This window comes from Monomorium pharaonis, unplaced genomic scaffold (genome assembly GCF_013373865.1).
Source record: "Monomorium pharaonis isolate MP-MQ-018 unplaced genomic scaffold, ASM1337386v2 scaffold_55, whole genome shotgun sequence".
NCBI classification, from domain to species: domain Eukaryota; kingdom Metazoa; phylum Arthropoda; class Insecta; order Hymenoptera; family Formicidae; genus Monomorium; species Monomorium pharaonis.
In genome coordinates, this window is record NW_023415857.1 from 1,629 (window position 1) to 13,783 (window position 12,155).

At 28.9% G+C, this 12,155-nt stretch overlaps 3 protein-coding genes across 3 annotated transcripts; 2 read left to right on the top strand and 1 right to left on the bottom strand.

The window, feature by feature from the left end:
- Positions 1 to 225: 225 nt before the first annotated feature.
- LOC118648622 lies at positions 226 to 4,216 on the bottom strand. Its single transcript, XM_036294951.1, has 4 exons — positions 3,876 to 4,216; positions 3,414 to 3,612; positions 3,120 to 3,278; positions 226 to 2,736 (listed from the first exon to the last, which is right to left on the bottom strand). Exons 2-4 carry the CDS (start codon positions 3,607 to 3,609, stop codon positions 362 to 364), a joined length of 2,730 nt encoding a protein of 909 aa, XP_036150844.1. The 5' UTR covers positions 3,610 to 3,612; positions 3,876 to 4,216; the 3' UTR covers positions 226 to 361.
- LOC118648624 (early endosome antigen 1-like) lies at positions 4,216 to 9,792 on the top strand. The gene is made up of 8 exons (XM_036294953.1): positions 4,216 to 4,284; positions 4,801 to 4,884; positions 5,231 to 5,364; positions 5,456 to 5,554; positions 6,208 to 6,417; positions 6,508 to 6,609; positions 7,268 to 7,474; positions 9,616 to 9,792. Exons 4-8 carry the CDS (start codon positions 5,456 to 5,458, stop codon positions 9,790 to 9,792), a joined length of 795 nt encoding a protein of 264 aa, XP_036150846.1. The 5' UTR covers positions 4,216 to 4,284; positions 4,801 to 4,884; positions 5,231 to 5,364.
- LOC118648623 lies at positions 9,788 to 11,789 on the top strand. The gene is made up of 5 exons (XM_036294952.1): positions 9,788 to 9,869; positions 10,420 to 10,517; positions 10,805 to 11,060; positions 11,134 to 11,541; positions 11,626 to 11,789. The coding sequence occupies exons 4-5, from the start codon at positions 11,151 to 11,153 to the stop codon at positions 11,697 to 11,699; spliced, it is 465 nt and encodes a 154-aa protein (XP_036150845.1). The 5' UTR covers positions 9,788 to 9,869; positions 10,420 to 10,517; positions 10,805 to 11,060; positions 11,134 to 11,150; the 3' UTR covers positions 11,700 to 11,789.
- Positions 11,790 to 12,155: the final 366 nt, after the last annotated feature.

Genomic DNA, 12,155 nt, shown 5'->3' on the forward strand with positions numbered 1-12,155 from the left:
TTTTTTAAATTTACATTAAGTTTAGAAGCTTTAAAACATAATATAATTACAGAAAATTATAAATATTTTAATATCAAGTGGGTCTCTCAGATGCCACCGCGGTAGATTAAAACATTTTAGGTCTCACTTCTTACATTATTGTAAAATATACGTATAAGAGACTAATGAACAAAAAATATAAAAAGAAAACTTTATTTTATAAATAAATACAATAATCATGTGTAATAATGTTACATAATAATTACAATATTGTATATTTTATGTATAATATACATTATTTATACATATTTCATAATGTAATTAACATTTAATATTACATATTGTACAGTTAAACATATTTTAAACAGTTTTGGGAAACATATCATTGTATTTCAAAAGTATTTGGTAATTTGCATAAAAATTCAAGATTATTAATGTTTACAGAAATTATTTTTGAAAGTACATCTGTAATAGGAACAATTTTATAATTTTGAAAATCTTCGGTTCTAATTTTTTTTATGTGCGTTACAATAAAAGGATCTTCTGAAAATGTAACAATTTTTGAAAGTGCAAGATAGCATTTGTTTTCTTTTTCTATAATATCTATTATCCGACCAAAATGTCCTGATTTTAATTGTATCATTGTATCATTAGTACGTTTTACTTTTGTATATTTTATACTATGGAAAACTTTACCGTTATAAATACATTTTTTAAATACACGGCAATATTGTCCATCAATTTTCTTGGAGTAGCTTGCTCCCGTAAAAACAACATCTTCACCACAATAAAAATAAGTTGACAAATTTTTATGCCTAAATATATCAGTACAATAATTTTTAATAATATTTGACGAGTAATTAACATTTCCTGTTTTGAAATGTAATTGTTGTAAGTGTTTCCTCGCTATTTGCTGATCCATCTTGTTAGGACCATTTATCAATTGCTTTAATTGAAAAATATTTCCTTCAAACGGAAAAGTCGAATTGTTCCAAAGAGGACCAGTTTGCCTAACTGATTGTACAACATGCAATAAAATATGAACATTAAATGTCATACTTTCAACTCCGTAATAAACCTGATAATAACCAACAAACTTTAGGGCGTCATATTCGCATTGTACTAATTCTTCTTCGGTGATTGTTGTTTTTAATAAAGTGTACAAAATTCTGACGAGTAATGAATAATGTTTAAGAGCTGTATCATGAAGGATATCTTCCAAACATGGTAGACTGTAGACTAATATCCATGTTTTCACTTCAGCACCTTTTAACTTTTCTTTTCGTGATCGTGGAAGTCGATGTATATCCTGGGTAGGTGTAATAGATAACAGACGTTTTTCAATAGCTTTGACATCCGCATTACGTAATTTAAACATTGATTGTGATTTTGGGCATGTCCACTTATTGTATAACTGCTGCTCAATACCAAAAAGGATAGTATGTAAATAGTCAAAAGAAAAGGACCACACGATATCTATACATGGAATTTGAATTAAAGCAGTATTTCCTTTTACTCCTCTCTCTTGACGTTTATTTGATAAAGTAACAGTTTTTATATCCTTTAAATGACTTTCATGAGATCTTAATTCGGGATCGATATCTCGTAAAGGATATCTAATACCTGAAACTTCTTTAACATAACATCCTGGATGGTAACACCAGCTACAACCATAATACCCATTAAATTGCATTCTATTTTGCAAGATTGGTCGACATACAGAGTCTACACAGTAAGCTAATGGACAAAATTTTACAATAATCGATTCATTTTTTAAATTAGTTACTTCGATACCATTTTCATACAATAATTTTGCTTCATCGATAAAGGTAGAAAAAAATAATTGAGCTATGTCACTTGTAGGTTCTTTTGTACAAGTTAGTATTCCACATAGTAGAATTTGTTTAAATCTACTGATAGGTGATACAAAATTTGGTTGTACTGAAAGTGGATAAAAGCCTCGTTTTCCACTGTTTGTCAGTGGTGCACCATCGGTACTTATATTATAAGTTAAGTAACAGGTATTTCTATTGTTAATTTTGTTGTATAATTTACTGTCATTAACATCTCTCATAATCTTTGTGCTATCAACGTTACACTGATTTACTGTCACTGAGTTAATAAAATTAAAAATTTCTTGTTTAATGTAGGGAGATTCAAATAACATTTTTAACTGATATGTTAAATTAATAGACGTAAAATAGTTTGTAGATTTTAACGTTATTTTATTATTTGTATCACATTTTGAACATGTTTTTATATAATTCTTAAAATTTAATTTTGATATTGAATATAAAATTTCTTTGTTGCAAGAATTACAATAATAATGATAATTTATTTTATCGTCTGGTGGGTCAAATCTTTGTTGTAATCTATACTTTGAAATATTTATATCTTTGAACTCGGGTCCTGCAATTAATTTTATTAACTCAATCAGTTTTTGTCTTCCTAAATCTGACAGTCTAAATCGAATTGAGAATCCCATTATCAAAGTCATTATGTCACGAATAGTTAAATTAGTTTTCTCAAACATTATAGTATTATCATCAAATGACCCATTAGTCTCGTCGTCACTGATATTCGCATCATAATCATCACTATCAAATTCATTGTTATCAGAATCATAGCCATTTGAACTACTCTCACTCATATGTTTGTCATCATCTTCACTATTGTCTTCTACACTGCTGGCATCTTCATTTTCTTTGTCCTCGTCTTCATTGTTTATATGAATAATTTCATTATACTCAAATGTATCTATAACGCAATAAATGCCTTGATTATACATTATTGATTCTGACAATAATCGAAATGAGTACCTTACTAGTAGAAAATAGGCGTCCATAGAAACTATTGGAATGTCTTTGTGGAAGACTACATTATTAGATAATACTATATAGACTAGGGTAGAACTTAATTGGTTAAACTAGCTATATATAATATTAGATCTACGTGGATGCCTCGATAATGAAAATAAAGTTTCTATAGGTTAGAAGATTTTTTAAATAAAGTAGATATAATAAACTTTTCATTTTACAAATCTTTGAAAAATCTAAGTTACAGGATTTCTACTTCAAACTGTGCGAAATATAAATTCTTTATTTTAAAAACTGTAAATCAGGGCCACAGCGTGTACATACCTTCAATATTTAAGTCAGGTTTATATTCTGGAGAGCGAATCGCTGTGGAATTATTACTACTAGCTTCATTATTATTCATTCTCATGTCACAATTATTCTCACTTCTAATACAACAATCACGGTTCTGCTCATTATTCAAGTTAGAAAAATTACTGCTTTCTAAAAAAATTAGTAATAAAAATTACTTATTTTATACATTACTCTCCATATTAAACTGTTTTTTTTACAATAATGTCGACGGTTCAATATTTTAATGTTACATTATTTTGACATATATATTAGAATATTTTTTACCTGGCACAAAAGCTAATTGATGTTCATAACTCGTAAAAGAATCCCACTTTGATCTAGTAACCCAAGATAAATTATCTCTGAAGTGAGTCTCATAATCTTTATACAATCCTGTTTTGTAACGTCGTTTTACTTTTTTGGGAACTGCATTATTTATATCATTATCAGAATTAGAATCACATGATGACGAATCACTCATTATCTGAAAACATATTTAGCAATAATAAAATTCAAATTATGTACATATATAGTTATTTTATTTTTATTTCTTTTAATCAAAATATAGCTGGAGTATTAATTATGTATTAATTATTAGTTATAATATATTTTTTATATAAAAAGAATTATAAAATGTAATTATTATGTGTACATAATACATTATGCACTTAAAATTTTATGTTATACACTTTATTATTTTACTTTAATTACAAAAAATATGGGTTGATTTTATTAAAATATACTTACCCGATAATGTATAATATATAATATATACTTTACTTTTTCAATCAGGCTCACTTTCACATATATTTATAAAAAAGTAATTGTTTCATTTAGATCCCGCACCTCAAATATCGATGTAATTATGCGTATTTGACGCGATTTTGCTTAAAACGAATAAATCTGACAAGAATAAGCGTGCATCAGAAAAGCGATCGAGATACTAATCGTTATTAAAGTTGACGAATTAAGGTTAAGAAATCTGTCATACCGAAAAAGCGACGGAACACTATGCGCACGCTCTGTAGTCCCATACGCATGCTCTATGATCACGTGATGTGCTCGTGGCCGCGGCCATGATAGTGAACATTTGCAGAAAGGATCGAGTGGCGGCCGGGACACGTAAAGGCTATTCTACAATTGCGTAAGCGTGATCGTAAGTGGTTGTAAGAGTGTGTAAGGCGTCGTTGTAAAGCGGTACTTCCGGTTGTAGAGCGTGTTGTGGAAGATGGTTGAATTTCATCTTTCACGACTACAACAGATGTGAACGTAAGAGCCAACCAATCAGAGTGCTGTTCACGTCATCATGCCGCACACCGCCATAATTTACTGCACTCTGATCGGTTGCTGTAATCAAGTTTACAACGTATCTTTACTCTATTGTAGATTGATCCGTTGTAAAACATTTATGACTACTACTACTCCTACTCCTACAACCTTACGCTTACGCAATTGTAGAATAGCCTTAATACGCAGTATTCACATATTTGCAAGGTACACGATTATAAACACGTGTGGTGACGCTTTTGTACTTGTATTTAGTAGAAACATTTAGATAAAAATTATTTCTTTGTTTAGATAAAAATGTACGCTTATATAAAATTGTTATCTGGGAAAAATAAAGACAAAAAAAAAATTATTCCCACATCTTGCATCAAGAATTTTAAACCAGAGTCACACAAGAAAATTTTAAAGTATCAAGTGGAAGAAACAGTAGGCGAAGAACCGTATGTAGCAACGATTTTGTTACTATCAGGTATATATATAATAAATATTACAACTTTTATTCGATTTTGGTTACGTTCCGTTTCACGCATGATGCGTATGATGCATCGTTCATCCTCGTTTATCGTACGTTAGATAAACAACAAAGATGAACAATATATCATGCGTATCATGCGTGAAACGGAACGTAATAGGCTGCACGTTCCGTTTCACGCATAATGCGCATAATGCGTCTTTCATCTTTATTTAACATCAGATAAACAACAAAGATGAACAATGCATTATGCGCATTATGCGTGAAACGGAACGCAGCCATAGCCTTTGCCTGGTTTTGTTCTTTGTTTTTATATATACATGTTGCTTGTGTTATATATTAGATTCAAATGAAGAACTTAAAGAAATAATTAGAACAAAAAGTGTTCGTGCTTCACCATCGTATTTGCTTGTGACAGCTTCGGATAAATCTGACAACGAGGGAAAAAAACAGTTAAAGCGTTCAAAAACTTTTCAAGTTAGTCGTGTCCTATATATCACAAATTTTCTGTTAGATTTCTGTTTAAAAATATTGTACAAATTATTTATTATATATTTTTCATCAATAGATGAATCGTCAGTTAAAAGAACAAGAGGAACTAGTCTGTAATAAATTATCAAAGTTTAAGAGTGATTTATTGCCAATAAACGTTACATTAAAAGATAAGGTAAATGAGTGAATTCATATAGTATAACTATAATAAATAGAAAACAAAAAATGAGATAACTTAGTAATTATAGCCAAGGAATAAGTAAATGAATAGTCAACAAACTATTTGTGTTGTAAATCACAGTCTTACAACATTTCGACCACAGAATTTGATCCTTCTAAAGTGAATTAATCCATTATCAAAATAAATTATTCGCAGGATAACGACTGTTTACAAGCTCGTGCCAACAAATTCATAAAAGTTGTGTCTCATACTGTCAATAACGAACAAGTGTATAAATAATTACATTACAAAGCAGTCAAATCAGTATATATTTTGAAAAGATGTTACAGACGTGATTTAAAAGTGTCAAGCATGGATAAAGGCGGCAGAAAGATTTTTTATGCATTGATTTGTTTGTTATTGACAATGAGACGCAACAACCATTATGAATTCGTTGGCACGAGTTTATGAACAGTTGTTGTCCTGCGAATAATTTATCTTTGTAATAGATTAATTCACTTGAGAAAGACCAAATCCTATGTTCAAAATGTTATGAGACTGTGATTTACAATAAAATAGTGTCAGTTTGTCGATCAATCTACTCATTCCTTGGTTATAATAGAAAAGTTAAGCTTCTGTACAAAATTTAAGTTTTAAATATTTTATAGGAAAATTTAGATTTGTCAAACATTACTGATACACCGCCATCACCCAAAAAATATAGAGTAACAGAAGATTTAGCACAAACAAAAAATAAATTCATGCAAGATGACAATCTAGTCAAAGCACTAACCAAAGAAACAAACACGAGAAACGAAAAGGAGAAGTGTGGTAATGAGTCCCCAAAAAAACAGTTAAAGCATTCAAAAACTTTTCAGGTTAGTCGTGTCCTATATATCACAAATTTTCTGTTAGTTTCTGTTTAAAAATATTGTATAAATTATTTATTATATATTTTTCATCAATAGATGAATTGTCAATTAAAAGAACAAGAGGAACTAGTCTGTAATAAATTATCAAACTTTAAGAGTGATTTATTGCCAATGAACGCAGTTACATTAAAAGATAAGGTAAATGAGTGAATTCATATAGTATTGTATAACTATAATAAATAGAAAACAAAAAAAGAGATAACTTAGTAATTATAGCCGAGGAATAAGTAAATGAATAGTCAACAAACTATTTGTGTTGTGAATCACAGTCTTACAACATTTCGACCATAGAATTTGATCCTTCTAAAGTGAATTAATCCATTATCAAGATAAATTATTCGCAGGATAACGACTGTTTACAAACTCGTGCCAACAAATTCATAAAAGTTGTGTCTCATACTGTCAATAACGAACAAGTGTATAAATGATTACATTACAAAGCAGTCAAGTCAGTAAATATTTTGAAAAGATGTTACAGACGTGATTTAAAAGTGTTAAGCATGGATAAAGGCGGCAGAAAGATTTTTTATGCATTAATTTGTTTGTTATTGACAATGAGACGCAACAACCTTTATGAATTCGTTGGCACGAGTTTATGAACAGTTGTTGTCCTGCGAATAATTTATCTTTCTAATGGATTAATTCACTTGAGAAAGACCAAATCCTATGTTCAAAATGTTATGAGACTGTGATTTACAATAAAATAGTGTCAGTTTGTCGATCAATCTACTCATTCCTTGGCTATAATAGAAAAGTTAAGCTTCTGTACAAAATTTAAGTTTTAAATATTTTATAGGAAAATTTAGATTTGTCAAACATTACTGATACACCGCCATCACCCAAAAAATATAGAGTAACAGAAGATTTAGCACAAACAAAAAATAAATTCATGCAAGATGACAATCTAGTCAAAGCACTAACCGAAGAAACAAACACGAGAAACGAAAAGGAGAAGTGTGATAATGAGTCCCAAAAGCTGAGCAGATCTAAAGTTATTCCAAAGGTAAAAATGATCAAAATATATTTTTTATAATTTGTACACACGCGGTCAGAATGAATGCCTGGTCATATGAAGTTAGCTGCGTTCCGAGATTTATATAGTGCATGTAACGCATTCTATACAGAAACCGCGTGTGGACATATATATTTGTTGCAGTTATAGTACTTATATAATTATTATAGTAATAGCTAATCTTTTTTGTGACATTTTACATAAACATATAATTAAATTTATGCAAAAATTTTTGTGAAATTAAAGAAACATTTTCGTTTCTTTGTCTAATAATAATAAATTTTTATTGTTTAACTAGCTGTGTCCGGCCACGCGTTGCTGTGACTCAGTCTTTTTTTTTGTTTGTTTAGATTTAGTGCACATTTGTATTATTGTTTTTCGCGCGCTCGCGTATTAGATTGAAACATTTTTTGTTAACCCTTTCTTTTCTTTATTTGTTTGTTTATATTTCAATTATATTTGTATAGTATTTTAGTTTCGCTTTAATTTCCAGGATTCAATCATTCACTTGTATTGCAAATATTCGTTGCTTCCGTCCTTCTATATTTCCTCACGTATGCTTCTCCGGCCTTCTGCGCTTCTTGCTTCTTTCTTCGGGATCGGGGGGGGGGGTTGTTTCCCGATTCAAACTTTAAATTAACAGTAAATTTCTGCCTCTTGGTAAGCAATTTCTTCAGAAATTCATTTTCTTTTCTTTATGTTTTTTAAATTTTCGTGCTCTCCTTCTCAATATCTTGACTATCAATATCTAACCTTTTTTTTTAATATTTTGTTTATCTTTTTTTTTAACTCTTTAAAGTACCTATTCCCACATAAACACTCATAAACTTGCACACACTCTCTTCCTTCAACATACTTCTATGGGCATTAATCTCACTTTATTTTTTATATTAATACGCTCCACAAATACAATAATATTAGAAGTTTCTTTTTATTTAAAATTATTTCTTATTTTTCTTTTTATTATTTTCCTTTGATCAGTTTTCCTTGGAAGCGTTTTTTGGCTTCCAGATTTTTTTGTTGAGGGAAGTTTACTATCTTCTTTTCTTCTGCGTTTTTTTCATATTCCATTTGTGCTCTAATTAATACCTCATTCATCCCATCCTCCAACTCTATATTAAGATTATATTTTATAAATTTAGTATTAAATAATTAATTTTTTCTTTTCGGAATAACTTGACATTTTAGTAATAAATTTTGGAATTATTTTACCTTTTTTTTTATATATTTTAATATTATTTTAAAATGAGAGACTTTTATTTTATTAAATAATCCTTTTTTTTAATAGTCGCACTATTTCCTTTACCTTCAAGTTGTAATTTGTTTAAATCTTCAGATCTTTTTATTTCTTCTTTACTTGCTTTATCCAGATTAACTTCTTCTAACAAAACAAATGTATTTTTTGTAAATTACCTTTTTTAACGTAAATTAATCTTTTAGTTTATTTTATTGTTATTAACTAAAATAGTTTCCAAACTTATGCTCAATTTTTCTAACTTTTAACTTCAAATTTTAAACACCTTTTTAAATGGCGTTTCTATGTGCTTTTTTGGGCCATTCTAAAAACGTGTTTATTTAGAAACATTTTTATTTTATTAACTAATCTTTTTATTTCATCGATTTCTATATTTGGGGACGCACTATCTTTTTTTCTGTCGCTTAGGGATTTATTTAAATCTTCTGTTTTCTTATTTTCTTCTTTACTTGGATTTTCCTGTATTTTTTCTTCTATAAAAACAATTTACTTTTAAATTAATTTATTATAATATTAATTTTTAATTTAAATTAACTCAATTCGTGAGAAGGTTGGAGTGAGTGTATGTTTCCTTGTCTCTCTTCGTTGGAATCTGCGTGTGTTTGAGCGTGTACGTCTTCGTTTACGTTGGCCTATGCGTATACGTGTGCTTATACGATAACTATATTAAAATAGAATACTCATTTTTTTTATTTTTTGAGGAACGTTATTTTGTACGTGTTTGCGTTGGCATATACCTATGCGAGTACGTTACCTTTTAAACCTTTTAAACTTTTAAACCTTTAATAAAATAATTAAATAAAGGTTTTTAAAAAGAATGTAATTATTTAATAAAAATTATTAAATAAAAATTTATATAGATTATTTATTTTTATAGATAACATGTATTAGTAAGGTTCATTCGCTCACAGAATGTAAAGAAGCTTTCGAAAAATTAATAAAAGAAAATTCTAAGTTACGAACAGAAGGGGATGAATTAATAAATGAAAACAAAAAATTAAAGAGCTCCAGAAAGGAACTAAAAAAGCAAATAGAAGAAAAAGAATGGAAATAAAAAAACTTCGTGAATTAAATGACGGTTTGCAAATTAGTTTCATTCAAAAACTAAGGAGTCTACTAAGGAGTATGAATGTAAATACTTTTTCTCGTACTTTTTATTTAAAACAAATTTATATGTATGTATGTATGTATATGAATTAGTGTTCCCCTTTTTTTCTTATCTTTCTCATTTAAGGACTTTTTACATATAAGGTTCCAAAATGCTGTGTATGCGCCAAGCTACTGTTATACTTGTGTAATCAATTTACTTTCTTAGGGTAAAGTCCCATGGAGCGAATTATGCGGAAGCGAAACAAGCGGATCACCAATCACGAGACCATTTCGACGCAATCTTTGAAAGAATTCTATCAGAATGATCCGTGATTGGCGATCCGCTCGTTCCGTATCCGCGTAATCCGCTACATGGGACTTCACCCTTACTGTCTGGATATGAGTGTCCTCTCTTGTCTGAAGCACACACGGCACTTGGCACCTTATGTAGAAATCGTCTTACGATATTTTACAATATTTAAAATACTTTTTTTTAAAGAAATATTAAAAAATTCATTTAGAGCAACTACATTTTTTAAAAAATATAAGAAATACATAATACCTGAAAATAAAATACTTTGTTTTTTTTTAGCTAAGTTAGAGCAACTTTCAAACTCAAGAGAACGGTTAGATTACTCTCAGAATTATCCAGCAATTGGAATTTTGCGTACTTCAGACGATTTCCGAAGGGTAAATAATTTTGCGCTTTCTTGGTAGAAAATTAACTAGATCACAAGGTAGATGTGTCTAACTTCTAACGTATACAAAATTTTTATTTTTATTGAGATACCCATGTAAAGTTTAGATCTAGCTAAGTTTAATCTAATTTTATCTAGTCTAGTTTTATCTAGTCTTTCACAAAAGCCCTGATAGCTTATACACAGGCGCGTAGAAAATTTTCTACCAGGGATTATTTTCTCCATTTTATTAATAAATTATTAAAGACCTTATTTATAAATTTTCTATATATATATTAGGTACACATTGGTAGAAACCAGTGGGTCACTGAAAAACAGTACAGTAATTTACTAAATAATTCAAAAACACCCAGTCAATGTGCTAGTAATATATTAACGCTAGTTTTCAGTATTGAAGAATTAACGACTAGCACAAAAACTGGATATGAAAGTAATAAGAAACTAAGTAAATTACGTGACTTAAATAAAGAAACGAAGAGATTGGGTAAATTAAAATGCCCAAAATTGGACGAAATAAAATACGGTGCTTGTGAAGGTATAAAAATGTAATAAGAAGTTTTATTTGTAATTTTGAGTTGTCATAAATAACATGTAGCTTTGATTTCCAGATTATTATATATATTGGATGAAACATATTTATAAACCAAATAAAGAAGGAAAAACATTGTTTTTGTCAGATATGTTGAAATTTGATATTTTTGCGGGAAGAAAAATTGCAGAAATGAAAAGACCAGAGAGAAAAACATCAAAATTAAAATCACGAAAACTTGTGGAAACTGAATCAGATGATGGAAAAAACTCGAATGAAAAGCATTCTGATTCTGATAATGAAGTAATTTGTGAAGCTGAAATTAATCAGTATAAAATACATTCCGCTAATAAGACTGAAAAACCCTCAACGGAAATTGAAACAAATGACAAACCAAATGAATATGATACTAGAAAAGGAGTAAATAAAACTACTAAGGAGACTACTAAGGAGACTACTAAGGAGACTACTTCTACTAATGAGACAGGTATGGAAACAGTTTTTGTTGACTCAGAGCATTTGGATCTTGACGATAAAGAATTAAGTTACTAAATCTAAAAAAACCTTACAGATGATGCAATAAGTGATACCAATTTTGATTGGACTCCAACTAATTCATCGGCTTCAGATGTTGAGGACATCTGAATCAAGTCTTAGAGAGAATAGTTTAGATGACGTTTTAAGTTTAACAAATACTTTAAATTTGTTACTGAATAAAAGTTTTTTATCAGTGTTTATGTTTAAAAATATTTTTTTGACGTTTTAAAATTTATTAAACTTATTGTAATGACAATTATACATTATTATAGTATATAGTAGTTTTTATTATATAGCACTTTTATAGTATTATACATATTGTATAAAAAAATTTTTTGGATTTTATAATAAATAACCACAATTATAATTAAATCAGCTTTAACCCTTCCGTTGACACATTTAATTTTTAAATCAGGTTTGTCATGAGGTGTTTAGTACCCCAGCCCTAACTTAGTTTAGACAGCTATAACTCGATCACGAACCAAACAATGAATCCATACCAAAAAAATCAAGAGCAAATGTTGAAGTGTATTTAATATAATTTGTTCTTTAAAAAAATTTAAT